Source organism: Schistocerca piceifrons, chromosome 5 (genome assembly GCF_021461385.2).
Source record: "Schistocerca piceifrons isolate TAMUIC-IGC-003096 chromosome 5, iqSchPice1.1, whole genome shotgun sequence".
Taxonomy (NCBI): domain Eukaryota; kingdom Metazoa; phylum Arthropoda; class Insecta; order Orthoptera; family Acrididae; genus Schistocerca; species Schistocerca piceifrons.
In genome coordinates, this window is record NC_060142.1 from 665,836,183 (window position 1) to 665,863,264 (window position 27,082).

General features: G+C 44.2%; 1 protein-coding gene across 1 annotated transcript in view; it reads right to left on the bottom strand.

The window, feature by feature from the left end:
* The window catches only part of LOC124799186 (zinc finger protein 574-like), a 272,342-nt gene that overhangs the window by 84,257 nt on the left and 161,003 nt on the right, over window positions 1-27,082 (bottom strand). Inside the window, exons 5-6 of the mRNA XM_047262722.1 lie at window positions 17,683-17,838; window positions 12,590-12,859 (exon numbers count right to left, since the gene is read on the bottom strand). Of these exons, the coding sequence (XP_047118678.1) occupies window positions 12,590-12,859; window positions 17,683-17,838 (426 nt within the window). The remainder of the gene's footprint in view (window positions 1-12,589; window positions 12,860-17,682; window positions 17,839-27,082) is intronic.

The following is a 27,082-nucleotide window of genomic DNA, read 5'->3' on the forward strand; positions in this document are numbered from 1 at the left end:
CTTAGAAAAACACAAACGCGGAAGGATATGGACATAGTTTTCAGAACTGAATACTGCGTGCAGTAGAGGAACAGTTCGGAGAGTTGGGGTTGGGTTGTTTGGGGGAAGAGACCAAATTGCGAGGTCATCGGCCTCATCGGATTAGGGACGGATGGGGAAGGAAGTCGGCCATGCCCTTTCAAAGGAACCATCCCGCCATTTGCCTGGAGCGATTTAGGGAAATCACGGAAAACCTAAATCAGGATGGCCGGACGCGGGATTGAACCGTCGTCCTCCCGAATGCGAGTCCAGTGTGCTAACCACTGCGCCACCTCGCTCAGCCGTTCGGAGAAGACGACTGTTTCTGTCGGCGTGACAGCGTCCCCTGTCCTAAAGCATCAGTGAGGCAAAGCTCTGTGGACAGTAACATTCCTTATTTTATATATTTTATTTTATTTACACGTCCAGTTCCGTAGGACCAAACTGTGGGGCAAATCTCCAAGGTCATGGAACGTGTCAGTACATGAAATTACAACATAAAAGTAATAACAGATAAAAATTTTATGAACCCGAAAAAAGCCAAGCCATAAGTTTAAGAAAACGCAATTAACAATACGACAAGAATCAGCTTAATTTTTCGAGGAACTCCTCGACAGAATAGAAGGAGTGACACATGAGGAAACTCTTCAGCTTCGATTTGAAGGCACGTGGGTTGCTGTTAAGATTTTTGATTTTTTTTGGTAGCTTACTGAAATTGGATGCAGCAGTATAATGCACCGGACAAGACTCAAGGAAGTGCGATCCAAATGCAAATTGGATTTCTGCCTAGTATTAACTGAGTGAAAGCCGCTTATTCTTGGGAATAGGCTAATATTGTAGACAAGAAATGACACTAAGGAATACACGTATTGAGAGGCCACTGTCAGAATACCCAGACTAGTGAACAGGGGTCGACAAGAGGTTCGCGAACTTACACCACTTATTGCCTGAACTACCTGTTCCTGAGCCATAAATATCTTTTGAGAATGGGAAGAGTTAACCCAAAATATAATACCATACAACGTAAGCGAATGAATAAGCAAAGTAGACTAATTTTCGTGTCGAACGATCACCTACTTCAGATTCCGTTCGAACAGAATGGCAGCCTTAAGTCTTTGAACAACATCCTGAACGTGGGCTTTCCACGACAGTTTCTTATCTGAACACCTAGAAATTTGAAGTGTTCAGTTTCACTAATCACATGCCCATTCTGTGAAATTAAAACGTCGGGTTCTGTTGAAATGAAGTGGACTGCCTTGCTCAGAGTCCCTACCTTAAGCCAATGGAACGCCTCTGTGGTGTGTTACAACATCGACTTCGCTGCAGATCCCTACCTCCTCTGGTTTAGGTTCTTAAGCAAAACTGGGCTCCCATTCCTCCAAAGACATTCAGACACCTCACTTTAAGTGTCCCGAGCAGAGCTCAAGGCGACATAGAGGCGAAGTGTAGACACAGCTCACCAATGTGTGTCCCCACATTTCACTTAAATCATTAATAGTGAACCTCGCAGTTCTAGATAACACACATACCGATGCTTGTGTTTCAGTCCTACGTCGCCGTACCAGTTCCGACGCCTAATGGCAAGTCACGCACTAATACTACTAACAACGCAAATCCTGCAGCGCTCGGTCTGAACATCATTCCTATAACGTTGGGGTATCCATACGGTAAATAGTTTACCGTATACAGTGGTTCAAGTACCCAGTAATTATATCGCGTGCTTCATCATCATCATCATCATCATCATTTAAGACTGATTATGCCTTTCAGCGTTCAGTCTGGAGCATAGCCCCCCTTATACAGTTCCTCCATGATCCCCTATTCAGTGCTAACATTGGTGCCTCTTCTGATGTTAAACCTATTACTTCAAAACCATTCTCAACCGAATCCAGGTACCTTCTCCTCGGTCTGCCCCGACTCCTCCTACCCTCTACTGCTGAATCCACGAGTCTCTTGGGTAACCTTGCTTCTCCCATGCGTGTAACATGACCCCACCATCTAAGCCTGTTCGCCCTGACTGCTACATCTATAGCGTTCATTCCCAGTTTTTCTTTGATTTCCTCATTGTGGACACCCTCCTGCCATTGTTCCCATCTACTAGTACCTGCAATCATCCTAGCTACTTTCATATCCGTAACCTCAACCTTGTTGATAAGGTAACCTAAATCTACCCAGCTTTTGCTCCCATACAACAAAGTTGGTCAAAAGATTGAACGGTGCACAGAAAACGTAGTCTTGGTACTGACTTCCTTCTTGCAGAAGAGAGTAGATCGTAGCTGAGCGCTCACTGCATTAGCTTTGCTGGATACTTATAACTGTGGTTGATTTTTACTTTTAATTGGTTGTATAACTATATTTATGGCTGGGTTGGGGGCTAATTTTGAATTTGATTTGAAGAAGATTATTGCTCTTTCTACTTTAAGACAACTTGGTTTAATAACAAGAATTTTGGCTATAGGTTATCCAAAACTTGCATTTTTTTCATTTATTAGCTCATGCTTTATTTAAGGCGTTATTGTTTATGTGTGCAGGTTCAATAATTCATAATTTAAAGGATTCTCAGGATATTCGTTTTATAGGTTCAATTGTTAATTTTATACCTTTAACTTCCAGTTCTTTCACTATGTTGCCATCCTGTGAGAGTATGCATCCTAAGTACTTGAAACCGTCCACCTGTTCTAACTTTGTTCCTCCTATTTGGCACTCAATCCGTTTGTATTTCTTTCCCACTGACATTACTTTCGTTTTGGAGATGCTAATCTTCATACCATAGTCCTTACATTTCTGATCTAGCTCTCAAATATTACTTTGCAAACTTTCAATCGAATCTGCCATCACAACTAAGTCATCCGCATATGCAAGACTGCTTATTTTGTGTTCACATATCTTAATCTCACCCAGCCAGTCTTCAAAAAAAAAAAAAAAAAAAAAAAAAAAAAAATACTAAGCGTCTACAATCTGCGGCGCACGTTATTGTTAACGCAGTCATTAGGCTGCTAACCGAGTTCCATACCTGAAATGCCTACGTGTCCGAAAACATTTTTCACTTAGTGTTCTTTGAGACAGGGCAGAGGCAGATAAGTAAGGCTGTAACTACGCAAGGCATCTACAAGGAAATTCGATCTGGTGCACACCTTACTTACGGCGTCGCTATCCAAAGCCTTCATCCTTAACGCAAACACAAAAAACCTCCAGCCTGTCTTATAGTCACACCTGCACTACTAACCTTCTTAATGGTTATTCAGTTGACAAATAATGTCTGCTGCATTTTGGCTTTCGAAACGAATATACCAGAAATAAACACGACATTGTCTTTACTTTCTAAGATATCCATAAACTATTCTCGGACCAATGTTTTCTTCTTCGGTCCTGCAGCTATGTAGTACAAGTACGTCTTCTAGCTCGCGCTCACGCCAAATGAATGAAAAGATCCGACTTTCCTCGTGCGTTGTTTGGAACTGCAGGCCGACCAGACTGCAAGTATACTATTCTATGTGAAGAGTGGGCCAACCTCCACGTGGAACTCAGCCTGTTGGCTAAGAGTCTGAGCATGTTGTTGACCTCAGACACTTAAGAGTGCCACGAAATCGGGACATCATACACTTGTTTACATTCCCGAGCGTCTCAGGAAGCATTCTTTACGAGAAATGCAACGGGAAGTCTTCTGGTGCCTCGAGACAGGCACTCTCATTTTCTATCCCTAGTGAACGGTTTTACCGGGACTCGATGCACAGCACCCACACCAGGAAATCCCCGCCACCAGACGGGACACTCGCTTCGGAAGACACGTGACAGATTCGCCCGTTGCCCTCACTGGAAAGGAAAGCTGAGATCTATAGTCAAAGAAACACTTTCTACGTGATCCCGCCACTTTACCCGAAGATAAAGGGCAGAAATTTTGTCGAAACGTTACTTCAAGACGACGATACTGCTCAGATGATAACACGGGGAAACGTTATCGATGAGAGCACGCGAGAAAGTCTGCCTTCTCATAATCTTATTTAGTTTTCAGTGATTTTGATATCGAAACATTCCTTGTAGCATACTTCTACTCTTCGATGATTGTGATGGCTTCAGCCGTTTCTCTTCATACACACAACACTTTTTTTTTTTTCAGATAACCCTGTCCTCGTTGAAAGCTGTACTCACCTCCAAATTAGTTTCATACTTGGTGGGCTAATTGCAAGCAGCGATTGTAAGACTGTCTTCCTTTACTTCAATTAGTTGAATATACGGAAGTATGAAATTTGTTTGCTTAGAACACGAAATAAAATCTTGGCTGACGTTGCGTATTGTACACAACACGGTTGCTAGTATTAAAATAAACGACATTCGGAGATTAAACAAATTTATTTTACAGCAATGTGCAACGGCTTAATGACGTTTCTCTACATGAAGAAAGAAAGTTAACGTCATATTGCCAGAAATCTCTGGCACTTCTGGAGAAGAGGTTCCATATTGCAGCACTGTAACTCCCATTTCGTATCCAGAAGGTTTATTTTTTCTCATAAGGTTTACAGTGTGCTTATGATACAATACATTGCAGTTACACAAAAAGTCAAAACCATTTAGAAGTCCCGTTACGATTTGAATTACCAAACACAGTCCTTGTAGAGACCCAAAATTTCATCAAAATGAAATGTTTGTTGGTGCGGGTAAGTCAACTAAAGAATTGTTAATAATTTTAATTAAAGGATGTCTTAATCGTAAGGTTCCAAAGAACGATTCAAAGTCTCAACCGACGTCGCTTTTCGACAGATCACGCGAGAGACTGGCATGGCCGCTGTATTGGGTCGGAGGTTAACAAACTCGTCATGTCCGTGAATACACTTCGTCACGCCATGCAGCTCCAGCTAAGAAAGTGGAACGTCTACAAGCCTATTGTACTTCATGACAACAGACTACTCTGCGGTGTACAGCTTCAAGATTCTTTTTAAAAAGATTGATATCATAGGGACCAGTGCATTCTGGAAAACTTCCTTATTCTGCTGACCTGCACGGTGTCATACCATTGTCCATGATACTGTAATTACGACCGTTCGCGCTGAAACGTAATGATGCACAAAGTAGGTGGTTAGTATGTTGTAGCAGAAACCAGTGCTGCCAAGAATCTGTTTTCTCTTTTGGAAGTTATGGCAGCAAGTTTCGCGAACACATGAAGATTAAAACAGAGTTGAAACTTCCTGGCAGATTGAAACTGTGTGCACCGACCGATACTCGAACTCGGGACCTTTGCCTTTCGCGGGCAAGTGCTCTACCATCTGAGCTACCGAAGCACGACTCACGCCCGGTCCTCACAGCTTTACTTCTGCCAGTATCTCGTCTCCATTAAAACAGAGTTGTTGAAATGTATAACAAAAACTACGACTGTCATCGCGAATCTTTGCAAAAGTTAAAAAAAACTCCATGTATTTATGTGGGTACTAGAATCAAATGGATACTCTGCTGAAAGAAGCGCAGCTGATTTCCTTCCCTGTCTTTGGCAAATGAAGCTTCCGCTCCATCTCTCATGACCTTAATCGCCCTCCTTCCATTTCTAAATGTTAATCCGCAGCATGTAGTCATCGCCGTCCTCCCCTTCTCATAACTTGTTTCATTTCCTTTTTAACCTCAACCTGCATCGTTCATTACAACCAGTTTAATTTCTCTTAATTTAGTTCGTCGCACTTTTCCCACATCTCTTCAGATACTGATACAATAAACGCCCACCACTAACCTTATTCTCAGACTTCACTTCCTTTCTCAATTTTTCTTACAGGCTGGTAAACTGCATCTCCTTCTTTCTTCCTTCTAAATAAGAGGTTACCCTTCTATAGTTTCTGTCTTTACCTTACTCGTCAATATACTGTTTTTCTGAGCTCCTTCTCTCCAATCCTTTTTTCCTCAGGAGTTCTTATATCCTATTACACTTTATACTACCCTGACGTTTTACCTTATCAACTAACAAGAAAAAGCACCTAGATCGACATTGAAGAACACCATACAAATATTATCGGTACCGGTCACTGTTATTCTGATAAATCTCAGCGAGACTGCTTTACGAAAAAAGTGGTTCAAATGGCTCTGAGCTCTACGTGACTTAACATCTGAGGTCATCAGTACCCTAGAACTTAGAACTACCTAAACCTAACTAACCTAAGGACAGCACACACACCCATGCCCGAGGCAGGATTCGAACCTGCGACGGTAGCGGTCGCGCGGTTCCAGACTGAAGCGCCTAGAACCTCTCGGCCACAACGGCCGGCGACTGATTTACGAATGCAGTCTTTGTGGACGGCTTTCTTGCGCCAAAAATGCATGAACAACTGGCAAGCCTTTTTTCTATTTCTCTGTTTTCATTTCTTCCGTTACTCTACTGATTCCCACATTAAGTACGAGGATGTGAACGAGTGTGATTGCACACGCTGAGAAATCGTTGCTGCCAAAAGTTCACGGAAAATACTAGCCAACTCATAATTATTAATGCGGATAAACTGCACGAGCATCATTTGTGTTTTCCAGTGTCTCACAATGTAGCATATTTCTCGTTCCGAGAATTCTTTGTGTGTACACCCTATATTCCACATCAGTGAGTTTACGCCTTCTTACGATCTTCTCTCTCTCTTATTTTTTGTGAAGTTCTTAAATCCCGCTAATACCAGTATCCGTGTAAGCACTCAGTTCCACGATAACGTACCTCTCTCTGTGATCCAGTTCTGGTTGTTTGCTTCCTCTTTCTTTGACTCGTGGATGTGGTCAATTTCATGGCGCTGCTTTGATTTTAACTCCAGCCTTAGCTATAAGGACGCGTGTCTCCGGGTATCTGGTGGCGTCAGATATGGTACAGGACAGCAGGACTGGCGTGAACGACAGACCGTAGGCACACAGCGTTTGACGCATGAGACTGCTATGAATAGCGCGATCCGAACTCGAAACCCTGTCCTGCGGTTGACCCGGTTCCCAGGCAAATCAATAGGACAGCGTCAGACCAGACACCTGCACTCCCACAGAAAACTTCATGAAACTCGGGACGGCCTGCCGCAAGGCAGGATTGACAAGGGCGCCTATCTTTCTAGGAGCTCCAGGAACTGAAAAAGAAAGTGCGTCATGAAGACATGGAGTGCGCTGAGTCTGGCAAAACGCAGAAACAAGAATAAACGTAAATAATGTTTAACGAAACAAAAGTCGTGTCCTACACATCAGCCTACTGTGGATACGTTATTAAAGAGGCCGTAGAGGTCAAACAGTGCAACCGAAACTGTACCGGGACACCACCTACAATCTTACTCTCGCATGGAAACGGCATCTCGATCCTGAGAGACTACAGAGAAATTTTCCCGAGCTGTTTACGTTCCAACGCGAGCGGTGGCGCCACAAACATCGCAGACGTCTTCCTCTGCATCTCTCCCCATCCCTTCTCCCCTCGATACGACGGCTCTGCCCATCCACCAGATCCCTCCTTTCCAGCGTTAGCACTATCCAACCCCCCCCCCCCCCCACCCAACACCTACCTTCACCTCCATAGCTCCTACCCAACCGACCCCTATTTTTCCATTCACACCTTTCATACCTATAGAACACCTTTCCCCCTAACCCCCTAACCAAATCCCTTTTTTAGAAGGACGTTGGCGCTTATGCGGTGGATTTTAAGCGCATATATTTTTGTTTTTCTATCTTGTAGTCAATCGATTTTATTTTACACAACAAAACTCAATAGTCGTGACATTTTATGAAGTGCCAACAATATTCGCACATTTTCACCCATTTTAACCTTTTCACGTTTTAATATTATTCCTTTCGTTTCTGAATGCTCTTGGCTACTGACAGCTCACCTCTACCCCCACACCCCTTTCTACCTACATGTTGCGAGGAGGGTGAAACAACAAAGGGAAAAGACCTCCGTCAACCATGTCCCTGTCTTTGAAATCTGTCCGGAGTCCGGACACTTATGCACCCGACCAGCTATAACTCCTTCCAACATATCCCACCTTCTCATCCATTCCCCTTCCCTTCCCATTTCCCTATACCCCTTTTTCCATTCCCTTCCCTACCACACCTTTTCTCTTTCATATTATGGAGCTACTCACATCAAAAGCTACGCCTCCTTCCCTGTCTTCCCAACATCTACTCTAACATCTTCTCCATAGATGGTACCAATAGAAATTCTTTACTTATACCCATTCGCTGCTATTCTGCTTAGCACCTAAAATTTTTTTCTTTCAAAAACAGACAGTTTTTCCCAGTTAAAGTCCTTTAACTTTTAGTGAGCGTGCAGTGACTGTTTTTATGGCCACCATATCTACAACTGTTTTAAATGTATTCATATTGTTTAATTTCTACCATTTAGTTATTTACTGTTTTTGTTTTTTTAACGAAGGAAATCAAGTTTCTTTTACATAAAAACTTTTACAAAATTCACCGTTTTACAAATCTTAAAATCATTTGTAAGTATTTCACCTTTTTAATGTATTTTCGTCTCATGGATGTTTAAATCCTTTCGCTGAACAGGAGGTGGTTGTACCATTGACAGCCAGCTTCCTACCTCCTCCACCCACTCCCGCCCCAACCCACAAGGGCGAGGGCGATGAAACAATAATAAAGAAAGAGCATTTCGTTCTCAAATCTCGAAGTCTGGAGAGTAATTTTCGTGCAAGATGAGTAATTGCCGTGCCAATGGCCGCCATAGTCGAGATGGGTGAGTGCACCTATTGGATTTCTGGAAGGTGGTCTGAATTGTAGGGATCCCTCCCTTTGTCAGCAATCTTCGTGCGATTTTCGCCATGCTGTGTGTCTTTCGCTTAACAGCTTCTCCACGGCCTGCTGGAACCCCTGTCTTACTGCACGCTCGGCCTACAACAGTAAGGGTGATAGTAGTAGCAACAGTACTAGTACCAGCTTCATTCATCTGTGAACCACTTTTACGAGGATATCCAACATATCGGGATATTACAGTTTAAAAACAGAAACATACTCAATCAATACTGGCATTAACATACTTAAGAGTTCTTATCGTTTCAATTGACAGTAAGATATTTTTATGTGTATCGGACAGCAGCTTTCAGTATTGTAACTGAAGGATGTACTTTCTATCGAAACTTGAATCCAAAACATGGATATTCCGAGATGTTCTAAAGCGTGATACTCTGTACAGACAAGGAATGATTTGTAGACTGAAAAAAAGTTTGTAAACCGTTCAGTAGCAATGGCTGTACAGTGTTAAAACCGTATAATGGTGGCTGCAGAACGGATGACAATTGTAAATAGCGTAAACAGTAATCGTTACGCTGAACATACTGTTTCGAGTCAGTAAGGCATGTTTTTTTGTCAGTTTTGAGTATTTATCAATGAAGAGAAGTCGTGAGATATCTAGTAGGCAGGACTAACTATAGAGTATAAGTATAAATTCAGTCTTTTTCGCCAGTGGAAAGGATATCAGAAAACCAAATGCTCATGGACAGATGTTGTCTCCGCTAGCGTCCCATAATGTCTTATTCAGTCCGCGTTAAGGTCACGTAGTTATAATCGGACTGACGGAGACCTCTTACTTGCGAAACAGTGGAACGAAGATGATTTAGTTGGTTAGGAGTTATCATCTGAAAACGATCTGCACCGTCTTATTTTGTTCCTCTTTCTTCGTTTTCATGTCAGTTACTTGTGTATCAGAGCTACAACTCAAAACTGACAACCAGCCACAACTTGGGTTTAAAAACTATATTTAAAACTCATCATATACGGTTACGGATTTGAAAAGTTCTTCTTCGGAATGCTGTTACAGGCTTTCTCTTTTTATTAATGTTTGATCTTGTGTTCACGCGAGTGTCAGATAAAAGGTCGACGCCTGTAGCAAGTATCTGAAGACGGACTTCTCATGTTCGTCACCGCTTATGGTGGCTTTTAAATACAGTCTTTAAACGTTATCTGTAACTTGGGTTTTTACAACGTTATAGTCCTTCATTATATTTATAATTATCATCGTTATTTTCCAGTAGTACTATGTCTTCAGTTTATAGACTTAAATTGTGATCATTACGTTTTTACTGAAAAGGGGACGAGTGGAGTAAAACGCACCGCTTACTGTAACAGCAACGCAAAGCTTGCACACCTTTTCTGAGAATATGGTGCTGACATGATGTGGATAAATAATAATGAAACTCACTCTTTCTTTCTCATTTTTAATTAATCGAAAATAATTATGTTAATCGTCATCTACTTTAACGGATCAGTTGAGGGATGAATGTGTGGATAAAAAATGAACAGTTCCCACGAACAGTGTTCTGCGCAAGGTCACAGCCGTACATCGTAATTCCACATAATGCTGCATACAAGAACTGATTTGCGATTTAGATCTCGAATGTTGTCAACAGACTAAATACAATTATTTTATATTAAAATGATAAAATTATGTAATAATAGATTACTAATGAAGCTTGATATTTTCCTGTAAAGCTGTTTATTCTGGGTCCAAAATGCGATAGAAACTCTGTCAACAGTGACTCATTTAAAAACTTGTATCTCAACCACGAAAGAGAGAGTGAGCCCATAAAGGTTTTAGATCGTGATCCATTGATGACTGAAGCGTCCTGCTCCAGTTCGTCCTCGCTTTCAGGAATCAATCGCTTAACGTCTTTGCCTTTCGGTGCTGTGACAAAGTTGCAACTCGTCACCAGACTTGCCTCATTTATTTTGAATTATGAGACTATTTCAGTCAGTGGGCAACAATTCACGAGCACTAAATGTTTTACATTTCGGTACACCGGTTGGAAATCCCACTCAGAGTGGGAGCCAGAGGGAGGCGATGACGGACGAGCCACTGAACGATACGGAAAGAGAACAACTCCGAAACCCTCAACCTGAATTTATAACCGAAATAAAACTCAGAAAATAAAAACGTTCGACTCCATGTTAACGCACAGTTTCGCTCCGATCTTTTGTACACGCAATAACATGGTGAAAGAACAGACAGAAAAGAATACAGATTTAGCCTTCGAATTAAAACGACGTCGTAGTAGGAAAGTTTAGAATACACACTACTGGCCATTAAAATTGCTACACCAAGAAGAAATGCAGATGATAAACAGGTATTCATTGGACAAATATATTATACTAGAACTGACATGTGATGACATTTTGACGCAATTTGGGTGCATAGATCCTGAGAAATCAGTACCCAGAACAACCACCTCTGGCCGTAATAACGGCCTTCATACGCCTGGGCATTGAGTCAAACAGAATTTGGATGGTGTGTAGAGGTACAGCTGCCCATGCAGCTTCAACACGATACCACACTTCATCAAGAGTAGTGACTTGCGTATTGTGACGAGCCAGTTGCTCCGCCACCATTGACCAGACGTTTTCAATTGGTGAGGGATCTGGAGAATGTGCTGGCCAGGGCAGCAGTCGAACATTTTCTGTATCCAGAAAGACCCGTACAGGACCTGCAACATGCGGTCGTGCATTATACTGCTGAAATGTGGGGTTTCGCAGAGATCGAATGAAGGGTAGAGCCACGGGTCGTAACACATCTGAAATGTAACGTCCACTGTTCAAAGCGCCGTCAATGCGAACAAGAGGTGACCGAGACGTGTAACCAATGGCACCCCATATCATCACGGCGGATGATACGCCAGTATGGCGATGACGAATACACGCTTCCAATGTGCGTTCACCGCGATGTTGCCAAACACGGATGGGACCATCATGATGCTGTAAACAGAACCTGGATTCATCCGAAAAAATGAGGTCTTGAGATTCGTGCACGCAGGTTCGTCGTTGAGTACACCATCGCAGGCGCTCCTGTCTGTGATGCAACGTCAAGGGTAACTGCAGCCACTGTGTATGAGCAATCGGTTGGAAACTTTCGTCATGTCAGCACCTTGTAGGTGTCGCCACCGGCGCCAACCTTGTGTGAATGCTCTGAAAAGCTAATCATTTGCGTATGACAGCATCTTCTTCCTGTCGGTTAAATTTCGCGTCTGTAGCAGGTTATCTTCGTGGTGTAGCAATTTTCATGGCCAGTAGTGTAGAATATACAAAACTATTATTCTACCAGTTATGCTGTATGGGTGTGAGACTTGGTCTCTGACTGTGCAAAATGAAAAGCCCTTTTGAGTATTTGAAAACAAAATTTTGAGGAAAATTTTCGGGGCAAAAAGGGATGACATTAGCGGAGAGTAGCGAAAACTGCATAACGAAGAGGTTCAGGAACTCTATTCAAGCCCTGACATAATCAGTGTCATTAAATCACGTAGGCTGCGATGGGCGGGTGACGTAGCTCGAATGGATGAGGGCAGGGCAGCGCGCAGAGTACTGGTAGGGCACCTAGAGGGAAAACGTCCTGTGGGCAGACCGAGGCGTAGATGGGAGGACAATGTGAAGGCTGATTTGAGCAGCCTAGGTATTGAAGGTGAATGGAAGGAAATAGCCCAAGACAGGGACAGATGGCGAAAATACGTTGCTGCGGTAATGGACTCTCGAGTCCGGTATGACCAGTGAGTAAGTAAGTAAGTAAGTAGTGTAAAATACTTGGCCTCGTTTATTCGACCAGTCATCAGCAAACAAGGTTGCAATGGAAGGTATTCTGTGCGACTTTTACAAGGCAACGCAAATGTCCGATGCGGCACTGGAATGCATTTCTCGTCACCAGCAGGCAGAGAACACGTGGGCAGCTACGAGACCCTGACGGCAGCGGCCCCTGCTGCCTGCTGCCTGCTGTCGCCTGCACTTCTACACGCGCGTCGCGCAGCTTACTACGGGGCGCCCGCCGCCTGCCCACCGCACCGTTCGTTGTGCCCGTGCTGTGGTGTCGGGCGGCGGTAACCACGCAAACAGTGCGGGAAAAGCATCGATTAGCAGCGCCCCGTGTCTGTGGACGGCAGCCGGGCCCACACGTCCGTCCCTCCACTCGACGCGTGTTGCCTGCTCCCCACAGGGCAGCGCTGCTCCCACTTCCTTCCTTCCTTCAGCTTAAGCCGGCCAGTTCATTTCAGTGCAATGGGTTGCTGTCCCTCCCAGGGCAAACACGAAAAAGAAAGAGGTGTGGGAGAATCGTTATAGCAAACAGCTGCTACGGCTGTGAAAGAACTTTTAATGTAGACAAACGCAAAACTGTACTATCTAAAAACAACAAATGTCGTAGACTAAGCTGCCCGCTAGCCAATTATTTAATTCCCTATCCTACATTTTCAGACTGCTCTGACTTAGCACAAAGAGAACTTTCAAAGGACAACGTGAATGTTATAGGCTTGTTCGACTCGCGATGAAGACCAGGACGTTTCGGAGACTTCCATCCAATTCCACGATGACTGTACCTTCTACATGACTTACACCGAGCGAGGTGGCGCAGTGGTTAGCACACTGGACTCGCATTCGGGAGGACGACGGTTCAATCCCGCGTCCGGCCATCCTGATTTAGGTTTTCCGTGATTTCCCTAAATCGCTTCAGGCAAATGCCGGGATGGTTCCTTTGAAAGGGCACGGCCGACTTCCTTCCCCATCCTACCCTCATCCGAGCTTGCGCTCCGTCTCTAATGACCTCGTTGTCGACGGGACGTTAAACACTAATCTCCTCCTCCTTCTCTACATGACTTCTTAAATAATAGAACCCAGTACGTTGTCCTCGATGGTGACTGTTCATCGGAGGTGAAGGTATCATCTGGAGCGCCCCAGGGAAGTGTGGTAGGTCCGCTGTTGTTTTCTATTTACATAAATGATCTTTTGGATAGGGTGGATAGCAACGTGCGGCTGTTTGCCGATGATGCTGTGGTGTACGGGAAGGTGTCGTCGTTGAGTGACTGTAGGAGGATACAAGATGACTTGGACAGGATTTGTGATTCGTGTAAAGAATGGCAGCTAACTCTAAATATAGAGAAATGTGAATTAATGCAGATGAACAGGAAAAAGAATCCCGTAATGTTTGAATACTCCATTAGTAGTGTAGCGCTTGACAGAGTCACGTCGATTAAATATTTGGGCGTAACGTTGCAGAACGATATGAAGTGGGACAAACATGTAATGGCAGTTGTGGAGAAGGCGGATAGTCGTCTTCGGTTCATTGGTAGAATTTTGGGAAGATGTGGTTCATCTATAAAGGAGACCGCTTATAAAAACACTAATACGACCTATTCTTGAGTACTGCTCGAGCGTTTGGGATCCCTATCAGGTCGGATTGAGGGAGGACGTAGAAGCAATTCAGAGGCGGGCTCCTAGATTTGTTACTGGTAGGTTTGATCATCACGCGAGTGTTAAGTAAATGCTTCAGGAACTCGGGTGGGGGTCTCTAGAGGAAAGGAGGCTTTCTTTTCGCCACGCACCGTATGGTGGATTGCGGAGTATGTATGTAGATGTAGATACATGAATGAAGATAGAAATTTGGGATGAATTTTAACTTACCCATGATCCAGTTACAAGTTGCTGTTTCATGTGGCTGCTGGTGAGGGATACCAATCCTGCGGCTACTTCGCTCTCTCCTTCGTGGCCCAATGTCCGTCGATAACTAACAATTATAGCAGTGACGTACAGTGTACGGATATTTTGTACACCTGGCTGTTTCGACAACTGTAAGAACGTGCCGAAAGTTTCGTTTTTCAACAGGACGGAGCACCAGTGCATCTGCACGTCCATGTAATAGCATTTTTTAACTATCAATAAATCCCTTTCCCGATTCTTTGAAGAATCTAACTTTCGAGTTGCGCACGATATAAAGCTGTCTGTCAGAAACTTCGACACAAATTCAGCCTGGTGGCTTCTCTAGCGCGTGAAAGCATGAAAAACCGCACCCTCGAGGTACGAGCGTCTATCGACTTCCAAGAAACTTTACATATAAGGCACTGAGAGCCAGACGGGAGCAAACCTCAGACACAAAGCAACCCTCAAGTGCTATAGCAGCCGCCAGGCTTATTTGGTGTCGGAATTTCTGAAGGCATATACAGGGTGGTCCACTGATCGTGACCGGGCCAAATATCTCACGAAATAAGCATCAAACGAAAAAACTACAAAGAACGAAACTTGTCTAGCTTGAAGGGGGAAACCAGATGGCGCTGCCATACGTCAAACGGATATCAACTGTGTTTTTTAAAAATAGGAACCCCCATTTTTTATTACATATTCGTGTAGTACGTAAAGAAATATCAATGTTTTAGTTGGACCACTTTTTTCTCTTTGTGATAGATGGCGCTGTAATAGTTACAAACGTATAAGTACGTGGTATCACGTAACATTCCGCCAGTGCGGACGGTATTTGCTTCGTGATACATTACCCGTGTTAAAATGGTCAGCATCATTGGAAGGGCCTCCACCACAATTATTTCATCACCTGAGTGGAGAAACTCCGGATTGAAAACATTTTCTACAATATATGCTAGCTTTCAAATGACATCGTTTTGTGCTACTTCCTTCAACTGTTGAAAACATCAATTCAGTCCTGTGTTTCCGATTGAAGGACACTGTCTAACGTAGAGTGGGATCATTGTTAACACTGTCAAAGGAATATTATAATTTATTTGCAAGTGAATGTCATTGCCGACGAACCAACGGAAGTCGATCAACGTTGGACAGATGTAAGTAGATTGACAAGGAGAGGAATTTATGTAAGTACAGTGAACTGGTTCATGTATTCAAAACACCACTACATAAAATGGTATCCACTGCGTGTAAAGGTAAAGATTAAGCGAATAGGGTCTTTTTCGGTTAGTCTATACTGACAATAAATATTTAAAACCAACGTGTATGTCTGTCTGTGTGTTTGAAAATACTAATCTTCAAAACCACTAGAAGAATTTTCAAGGGCTTTTCACAGGTATTTTAAGCGTAGGTTGGGGCAACATATAGGCTTTGATTCATCAAAATCGGATCACAAAAAAGATATCTTACTTTAAAGTTTTGGGAATCTGCTCATCTTACTAGTTCGGATGTTTACTTTACTGTGACGATCATAATGACATAGGACATTAAAAGAACCAATACATGGCGCTGTTACTTCTTTCCTCAGTGAGAGAAAGATCTTAGAAAGTTTACAACAGTGACAGACTTAAGCACCACAATCTTATCTTTACGAATGCAAACTAACATTGAATTTACTTGCCTAGGATATAAGGATTTACTGCTGTCACTTTCTGTATTAAAAACTTATTGAAATAAAATAACTTATTGAAATTGCTTTGCTTCTTCGATAGATTTTGTTTATATTTCACTTCTTGGCCAGGAGAAACGAATTTATTGACAAAGTGACCATATAAGCGTTCCGTTTTTGTCGACTGAGGTCCAAGCCAAGGCATGTTCCCGACGCCACCTCCTCCACCTCCTCAAACTCGTTTCTGGCCGAACATGGGGTCTGGACCCCTCCACCATCCTCCACACTTATAAATCCCTCATCTGCCTCGTCCTCTGCTATGCCCATCCCACCTGGATCTCCGCCCCTCCCACCTACTATAAGTCCCTCCAAATCCTTGAACGCCACACACTCCGCCTCGTCTACTGCATCCGTCTCCCATCCCCCATGTGGATCCTCTGCGACTTGATTCCCTTCCCACACCTTCTCCTTTTCCTCGAACAGATACGGATCCTTTACACCTCCCGCAAGCTCGATCCCCCACACCTGCTTGTCTCTCACATCCTCGCCCACCCCAGCCCACTGCCGCGCCTGTATTGTTGCATCTCACCTGCTCTCCATCCTCACACCCTCCATACCCTTTCCCAAGGTGGCTTCTGCCAACTCCCCCTCCCTGATGATGTCCTTGTCCCGTCCATCTACCCCTCCTATCAGCTTTGACTGTCCCCTCCCATTCCCCCTCCTCTCTCCCACATCTCCCACTTCCACCCTCTCCCCCGGCTTCCAAGCCCTCCCCTCTCTCCTTCCCACCACTCTCCCTTGTTTCTCCAACTGGATCCACCCCCCTCCTCCCCACCCTCCTACCTCTCCCTTTGACCTGGAGGCAGCCTCCCCCCCCCCCCCCCCGCCCCATCGTCAGTGTCAGTGCTTCGCCGATGATCGTCGCCAGTGTTTTCCGTGCATCAGTGTCTCTCCATTTGTGTACAGTGTTTTCATCAGTGTTCTCTACTACGTTCGCGTCTCAGCCTGGATGTCTTTATCTGTTCCACTGGTACCGCCCTTCATGTACAGTGCCTTCCGTCGAACGACTGCTCTTTTATTTTGCAGTGTTCCTTCTATGTTTACCATGCTTTTTATGTTTTCTCTGTCTGCCGTGTATATATGTTGTATCACTTGGCCGAAGAGCGGCGTATGTAGGCCGCTGCCGGCCTGCCTCAGCCGAGGCATGAAATAACAAGAAAGGAAAAAAAAAGTCGGCTGAGGCACAGAACCTTAAGAAGTAACAGTATGCAATGACCCTTCTAGCACAGTCGTATAGCTGATACACAATAAAGAAACTTACAAGACTATCACTGACTTTCCCTAAACCAGTATGTCTACTCTGTGTAAGAGAGAGTTGAGTTTCACACAATCGGTGCTTGTCAAACTGCAGCTGGTTTGTGTTCTCCATAATAGTAATCATATTACAGCACAAAATATGTTCTGCAGTTCTAATGGCAAAATGACTTCAGGGAAACAGGTCTCAAGATCAGTGCGTCTGTTCTGCGATCCTGTCATACTGAGTCTGGAAACAATGTCAACTTATGTAGCGACTTTTTTGAAGTATGAGAGGTTCGTTGCAACGGAACCCAGGGTCTCACCTGCTGCTGCTGCTGCTGCTGCTGCTGTTGTTGCGGCGGGTGCTGCTGGTGGACAGGCGCCCTCTTGGGCTGGGTGCCCTTGCAGCTGCGCTGGTGCACCTCCAGGCGGTCCGGGTTGAAGGTGCGGCCGCAGTTTTCGCAAGGCACCAGGCTCCCCTGCAACACAGGACGGTCACGGTCACGCGTGCGACTCGACTCATCACTCAGGAACACATCCACATTAAACCACTCTCTCCTCATAGCTGAGACCAGAAAAAAACAGCATCCTACAATCTTAATCCTCAGGTGGAAGACTACAGAAATTTTCACAGCAGCTGTCACAATTTTTTACGCACCGTTTGTTCCGTGAATAAATGGTACATAGAGCTAACTTCCGGTAAGAGGACATTATTTACATCAGAGACTTTTACTTTAAAAAGTTCATCGTCTGTGAGAAATAAAAGGGATTTAAAATAATAAGTAATTTTCTACAGGTGAAGAAAGTAATGGCAAGTAATGCAGCCCCATTGAAGGGATATATCGAAAATGCCTTTGTCAACAATTTTCGGACCTACTTTTAAATGCGAATTTTACTGGTCGGAGTAGGTATTAAAATCCATGGAGAAGAAGTAAAAACTTTGAGGTTCGCCGATGACACCGTAATTCTGTCAGAGACAGCAAAGGACTTGGAAGAGCAGTTGAACGGAATGGACAGTGTCTTGAAAGGAGGGTATAAGATGAACATCAACAAAAGCAAAACAAGGATAATGGAATGTAGTCGAATTAAATCGGGTGATGCTGAGGGAATTAGATCAGGAAATGAGACGCTTAAAGTAGTAAAGAAGTTTTGCTATTTGGGGAGCAAAATAACTGATGATGGTCGAAGTAGAGAGGATATAAAATGTAGACTGGCAATGGCAAGGAAAGCGTTTCTGAAGAAGAGAAATTTGTTAACATCGAGTATAGATTTAAGTGTGAGGAAGTCGTTTCTGAAAGTATTTGTATGGAGTGTAGCCATGTATGGAAGTGAAACATGGACGATAAATAGTTTAGACGAAAAGAGAATAGAAGCTTTCGAAATGTGGTGCTACAGAAGAATGCTGAAGATTAGATGGGTAGATCACATAACTAATGAGGAGGTATTGAATGAGATTGGGGAGAAGAGAAGTTTGTGGCACAACTTGACTAGAAGAAGGGTTCGGTTGGTAGGGCATATTCTGAGGCATCAAGGGATCATCAATTTAGTATTGGTGGGCAGCTTGGAGGGTAGAAATCGTAGAGGGAGACCAAGAGATGAATACACTAAGCAGATTCAGAAGGATGTGGGCTACAGTAGTTACTGGGAGATGAAGAAGCTTGCACAGGATAGAGTAGCATGGAGAGCGGCATCAAACCAGTCTCAGGACTGAAGACTACAACAACAACACTGGCCGCATGTTGGGCACCGCTTCGTGCACCGAGCAATTTGTTGGATACACATTAACAGCATTTTTTGTGCAGCGCTTTTCCGTTAAGCCCAGTCCGGAAATTAATTTACGTAGTGATGGAGTTATTATACTGTCCAACATGTGAAGCAAAACTGTGTTGATAAATTTATTAACTATAGAAATTGCACTTGACTGCACCATCTGCTATCAGTATCTAATAAAACATTTAAGTGTGCCAGCCACGAGATTTTACCTAAACTATATTATAATCGTTTTGTGTGTACAAAATGTAATGTAGTTTGGTCTACAAGTGAACGGACTCCTATCCTCTATGTTACTCAGTAAGTTATTCTGTGCCATCTAACATCTTCCATCATGCATTAAGATTCAAGAGAGGACAATTATACGTACATTGTTTTGAAACAAGCTTGAGTCACTTTCCTGAACGTTGGTTATTATGGTGAGACAAACAGAATGTTGGCAGGTGGACTTTTAGTGGAGTGCTACAGTGGATATTATTGTCACGCAGCGACGGGTATGTTAGCGGCACTGGCTGTCCAGTGATGTCCAGGGAGAAAGTATACCGCTACTTGCAGACGCCTTTCGTGCATGTGCTCCCCGCGTGGGACTTGGTCAGCCCTCTACCGGCAATGATTCTGACTCGCAATCATTGCTTATGAGAGCCATCAGTGTCTTGACAGGCCTGCTGGCTAACGTTCATCTTCTCACACCAGGCCTAGCACCGAAATGTCCGGACAGGAGTATCTCTAATCATAGCGTTCTGCCGGGTACCCTAGGCCTCTCCTAATCTCTGATGAGACAACTTACATTTTTTATCTCACAAATCGAAATATTAGTTAGTAACTTTCGCTTTTGTAATGCCCTTTTCTCCCACACTAAAAACACAAAAATATTACTTTCTAAAAGAATTGGATTCCTGTATAATACTTAAGTTTGGAGAGACGTGTCGAAATCTGCAAATTTTGCGTCTCATCAACTCATAAATTCTTACGCTGGCGTCTCGGTTGTGCGTTACCTCCCGACCACAAGACGAAATAACCGTGAATGTCCGAGTGGTTTCTCCAGCCGCTACAATAGCGTTCGGCACAGCTGGAGCGTCATTTTCTTGCTACACAAATTTTCTCTCGCTGTGTGTTCGGGATAGGCGTTCGAGCTCTCGCACAAACTCATCACACATTGTTTACAAAATCGTCATCGAGATGTCGCTACAGCATTTTGGGACACTGGGGAGGGGAAGGGGGGGGAGCTCAGCATGTCTCACTTTTTATCTTCTCATCTGCACGCTGCACGGGAGATACAACACGAAGGCTACAAAGAATTCGAAAGCATTGCTCAGTTCATGCTGAGTTATTGAGAAGGAAAAAAAAAACGATGGTTTCACCGAATGACTCCCTTTTCGAAAACTCATGAAAATACGGCACAGAACCGCTCACCTCCCTACCTACTCATTGGCTACTCGGTCTTGTACAGTACGTCACAATCTCGTCACTGACTACAACTGTTCGAATGCCTCCTGGCTGCAGCTCTGTACACTTCGTTACAGAAGGCCCAAGAAAGCACTTGATTCAGTTTCAGCAGCAGGCCACTTGTCCATTTCACAAGCCCAGGCTGATCTCATAATGGCTTCCTGACGATAATTTCCAGTTGACGCCGTGGTCCCACAATTTTCCTGATCCCGACGCATTGAAAACATGTGAAATGCCATTGAGCGCCAGGTCAGAGCCTACAAACCAACTTCAGATAATGTAAACGGCGACTATGAGATCCGTGTAGGGATATTTGGTGCTATCTACTTCCAGCTACATACCAATGACACCTTTAGAATCCATATCACGAAGATCCACAGCTGTTTGATGCCAAAAGATAGAATAACACAGCGATACGTGGCTGATCGATGAAGTTATTTGTTCAAATGTGTGATCTGTGGTTGGTGTTTAGTTTACTCATAAGATTACTAAAAAATCACAGTAGCTGATATAACTGATAACAGATACGTTGCACACTATCAAGACTGCCTGTCTACCTTTACGTGAACTGAGCGTGATGGAACACGACACTCATTACAGTATCCCATGCGAACACTGCCACCACTGTTGCAAAATGAAGCGTAACTCGTTCGAAAAATCGATCTACTTCTAATCTGATAGCCTGTTTGCTTTCTCATTTTGGATCAAAGTGTAGGGTTGTAACTACAAAACTGCATCTATTGTATCGATCTTCTATTTGGTTCGTTAAAACATATGTAAAGTAGTAGTTGCAACATTTGTCTCAATAATCTGCAATCTTTTGTGTTAATTTGCAAATCCTTTCCGATTAGGTGGCTCAACAACCCCTCAGGGACTCCAGTCCGACGAAGCCATGCGAATCTTTCATTCTTTCCTTCAGGCAATATTGTCCCAGTGTGCGCTCTGCTGTGTTACACTGTACAAGTGGCCAGAGCAGTAGTACTGAGTAAATTTGGCTCATTTATATTATCAAACAGCTATGAAATATATAGGTATTAATGCATTTAATTCATTAGCCAAGATTAGGGACTTTGGACCCTCTCTTACATGTTACCAGGCATTCTTAGTGAGTCAACATTACAATATGCATCGTATATGAGTAATAATAATAATAATAATAATAACAATAATAATAGCAATTAATATATGAAATTTAAGAAATGTAAGTATTGTTAACGCTGTGTTAACCAATTTTCTCATTATGTTCTTGTTGAATGTGAGCAATGCCGACGAACAGACAACTGCAGTTACAATTGCGGCACAAAGTTCTGAACACCAACTGCACTCCGATCCGGAGGTGGTTATTGTCTCATAGGAGCGAGTAAGCTGTCTCCAGTGACAATACCCTCTGCTACACGCATGCCTCCTACCACAAGTGCCGCCGTAACGCAGTGAAATTTCTTTTTAACTTCTATAGCTTTACACGGTAACAGGAGGGAAAGCTTAGTACTACAAATAGTGTTACCCTCAATTTACACGTTAATGGGACGTTTGTACGATTTTGTATGACATCGAAGTTTCCTCTCGTTCCGATTGGATGCAAATTGCTATGTTTTTCAGGGACCTTCTATCATGATATCAACTGCGTGATCAAACGACCACGTACACTTGCTGGATTATGTTATCGTAACTATAAATGTACATGTCTGCACTGACCGAAATGTATGTTTGAGATTTGATCCATTATAAATGGTTTTTTGAAAGCTTGCGACTGTAGAAACAATAGGTTTGTTTATAAATAAATAAATCTTCTGTCACCAGTCACGATTTTTCTTTATTTTACTTCTCGCAAGACGCGCTTCGAGAAATAATTCCCATTTTCAAGTGCGGTTTTTTTGTGTGTATTAAGCCATTTCTTTTAATGTTGTCAGCGTGTGTGAGTCTGCTTCATTTCGTTGACTTTTACCGCAATACATAAGAAACGCGCGATTTTTTTGTTGGGTATCAATTCTTTTTGTGAAGTTAGTGGCGAAATTTAGAAGAATTTGTACTTACAGTTTTCTAACTCTGCACAAATGGAGCATTAGAAAACTGTAAGTACAAATTCTTCTAAATTTCGCCACTAACATCACAAAAAAAATTGATACCCAAATAAAAAATCGCGTGTTTGTTATGTATTGCGGTAAAAGTCAACGAAATGAAGCAGACTCACACACACTGACAACATTAAAAGAAATGGCTTAATACACACATAAAAACGCACTTGATGATGGGAATTATTTCTCGAAACGCGTCGTGCGAGAAGTAAAATAAAGAAAAATCGTGACTGGTGGCAGAAGATTTATTTATTTATAAACAAACCTATTATGTTTGAGATGCTGGCGAACGTGATGAACGGTTTTATAAATAACTAGTGTACTTTCCCAGTATGAATAATTTTAATTACTGTCGCCCTATTATTCTGAAAAATGGGCGCTGTTTACCTCGCAGTTTAGCGCCCAAAGATCAAATTCACCCACTGGTATGGACATCTGGGTGGCCTAGTTGAAGAAACCATGCCCGTATTTGGCGGGACTGAGAGACACGAATCACTGAAAACTCTTTATCGATATGCCCGGATCTGGTTCTGAACGTAGAACTATTACGGAATATGGGTCCACCGCTATCAGAGCTGCACCACATGACTTGCTGTAGACTGTCAATCACGTTGGCTGGACTTTAAAAGCAATCTGTCCGAGTGAGCAACAAGTATCAATATCCTCTCAACTGCAGCCGGATCAGCAAATAAATGTAAATAGTTTGCGCGTCCACAGTTCTTCGCAATATTAGACACGAACATTGGATACGAGACATCCCGTGACGAAAGAAGGATTTGTCTAAAAAGCTCTCTTAATTCTGACGTGTGAAACCTAAGAGGCAGTGGCGTAGGACCCATTCCAAAGCGTTTCTCGTCAGCCTTGTGCTTCACTGCGCAACACGCAGAATGTGCTGAGCGTTATCAAGATTGTCTTAAGACAAGCGCAAGATTGTCTTAAGACAAGCGCGAGATAGCTTTATCACGGAGTGCGGCATAGTGGCGTGTGCTGGTGAAATACCTCTCACCTGTGTACAATTAGAGTGTCTCTTGTGTTTTGGGCTACCTCACTTTATGGCATGCTTTACAGTGTGGTTATTAGCACCGTCATTAAAATACGCTCCGGCGAAGTATTAGAAGCACAAACATTCAAATTTCAAAATAATTGATAAAATAGCGTTCGGTATGTCTCAGCCACTCTAAAATTGTCAAACTCAATGATCCTTAGTGACGACAATCCATATTGTTACAAAAGTGAAAGATATTACTTTTGTAACAGCGAAAAGAAACACACTGCCTGGCGAATGAAGCATCCAGAAGTGTAACTCCAGACAGATACACACCACAGGCGGGTACGTGAACGACTGGAAGTTGCAGTTCTTCGTGACAGGTAGCACAGCCACTAGAGCGCATTAGGACATGAAGAAGCTTCGTGCTCGTGTGAGACACCGCTAATAGTACCTGGCAGGATTTGAAAGGGGTCTCCATTTGGACAGCTGGTCGAACTGCGGAAAGTCCAGATTTCTGGAGCATTCGGATGTGACAGTAGTGCGAAGTTGGATAACATGAGACCGGTAGAGGATGCAAATGCGTCGTCAAGGTTCCGGTGGAGCACGTCTGACCGCCGCAAGGGTGGACCACCATACTGTGCACAAAGCACATCGTGACCCCTACACATCTGCGCATGTCACCAGACAACAAGTAACAGACTGCTTGTAACATCCACTGACATCCTCGTACACTGTTCCAGATTAGCAGCAGCCGGGTTAGAAACACCGTCTCATATGTGGGTTTCGGTTTACACCGTAACACAAGTGCCTGCTTTTGCACAGGTGCCGTGACCAGGAGGTTTGGACAGCTGATGAATGGGTCGCTTTGCGCCCAGCGATGACCTGCCGACCTGGGATGAGTTCTCAGTCTTCCAGTGTTTTGGAGAGGCACAGTGGTGTTAGCCCTGGTGTCATGGCGTGGGCAGCACTCGAGTATGACTTTAGGTCACGGTTGGCACTCACTGAGGAAACTTTGGCGGCACAGTGGTATCTCAGCGACATCCTGCGTCCTCATGTGCGACCTCTCATGCGACAGTATGATTGTGCCAGCTTTCAATTCGACAGTCTTCGTCCACAAGTGTCATACGTGTCTGTGAACTGTCTCCATGATGCTGAGGTAGTCCCACAGCCAGCAAGGATCCCCTGATCTATCCCCAGTGGCACATGTGAGGGACCAGCTCTGGCACATGTGAGGGACCAGCTCTGGCACATGTGGGGGACCAGCTCTGGCACATGTGTGGGACCAGCTCTGGCACATGTGTGGGACCAGCTCTGGCACATGTGTGGGACCAGCTCTGGCACATGCATGGGACCAGCTGTGGCACATGCGTGGGACCAGCTCTGGCACATGCGTGGGACCAGCTCTGGCACATGCGTGGGACCAGCTCTGGCACATGCGTGGGACCAGCTCTGGCATATGCGTGGGACCAGGTCTGGCACATGCGTGGGACCAGCTCTGGCACATGCGTGGGACCAGCTCTGGCACATTCGTGGGACCAGCTCTGGCACATTAGTGGGACCAGCTCTGGCACATGTGTGGGACCAGCTCTGACACATGCGTGGGACCAGCTCTGGCACATGCGTGGGAACAGCTCTGGCACATGCGTGGGACCAGCTGTGGCACACGTGTGGGACCAGCTCTGGCACATGCGTGGGACCAGCTCGGACGTCAAATCCGTTCCTGCGCCAGTATCCCGGATATCAAGCTGTGGGCCAGGTTGACTCAGGAGAGGCTACAATGTTTTTATGATGCCATTCTCAAACGAGTCACTGCGGGCATCCGTGCCGGGGGGGGGGGGGGGGGGGCGCTGCGTCATACAGATAAACGGGCCCATACTGCCGAGTTCTTTGTAATGTGATTCCTCACTTGTATGGCCATATTGTCCGCAACTGCTTTACAGTTCCTGAAGGTATTTTCGTTCTGTCGTTACGACTACAAGAAATCTACATCTACATACATGTTCCGCAAGCCACCGTACGGTGCTTGGTAGAGAGTATTCTTTACCATAACTAGTCGTTTCCTTGCCTGTCCCAATCACGAACACAGTGAGGGCAAAATGACTGTCTATATGCCTCCGTATGAGCCCTAAGTTCTCGTATGTTATCTTCGTGGTCCCTACGGCAGTACGATCGTTTTGCAGTCAGCTTCAAATGTCTTTTCTGTAAACTTGCTCAGTAGCGGTCTTCAACACAAATGTCTTCTTCCCTCTGGATCCCCACTTGGGCTCTCGAAGCATATCCGTAACTCCTGCATGCTGATCGAACTTACTGGTAACAGACCTAGCAGTCCGCCTCTGAAATGCTTCGATGTCTTCCTTTAATCTGACCTAGTGGGGATCCCAAACAATCGAGCAGTACTAAAGAATAGGTCGCCCTAGTCAACTATATGCGGTCTCTAATCGAGATGAACTACACTTTCCTAAAATTCTCCCAATTAACTAAAGTCGATCATTCGATTTCCATGCCACAATCCTCAAACGCTCGTTCTATTTCGTACCGCTTCGCAATGTTACGCCCAGATATTTAAAAGACGTGATTGTGTCAAGCAGGACACTACTAATGCTGTATCCGAACATTAAGGGTTCGTTTTCTCTACTCATCCGCGTTAACCAGCTGCGACTCATCACACCAACTGTAAATGTTGTCTACTTCATCTTGTATCAGCCTACAGTCACTTATCTGCGACACCTTCTTGTATACCATAGCATCATCAGCGAACAACAGCACATTGCTGCGCACCTTGTCTGCTAGACTATTTATGTATATAGAAAATAGCAAAGGTCCTATCGAACCTCCGTGGGGCACTCCTAATGTTACGGCTGTCTGCTGTGATCACTCGTCGTCGTAGACAACCCACTGCGCTCCGTTACTTAAGAACACTTCCGGCCAGTCACATCAGTCACGTACCTTCGTTAACAGTGTGCAGTGGGTTACCGAGTCGAACGCTTTTCGGAAATCTAGAAATAAGCAATATGCCTGTTGCCCTTGTACCACAGTTCGCACTGTATCAAAGAGCAAGCTGGGTTTCGCACCAGCGATGCTTTCTAAAGCCGTGCTGATTCGTGGACATGACCTTGCGTGTTTTTATCGCCAGGCGCGTTTCGCTGTGTTGAGGTAAAGCACCTTCAGTAGTCTGTAAAGACATTTACAATTTGATTTGTTTTCAAGATCGGAAACCAGTTCTTTACAAATTTGTGCGTTTTTACTTGGGGTAATTACTGGTTGGTTTCTCGCCTACATCAGGAAATGCCGTCTGCTACCAAGTCTTCTGCTTCTTTCTTCTTCTGACGCTGATGCTTGCACTCTGACTTCTCGCTGCTTTGTAATTTGAGTGGACACTGTCACCTGCGAAATAACACGACACACTCTCTCGACCCGTGGAGTTTCTTTTTGTTTCCTGCTCCC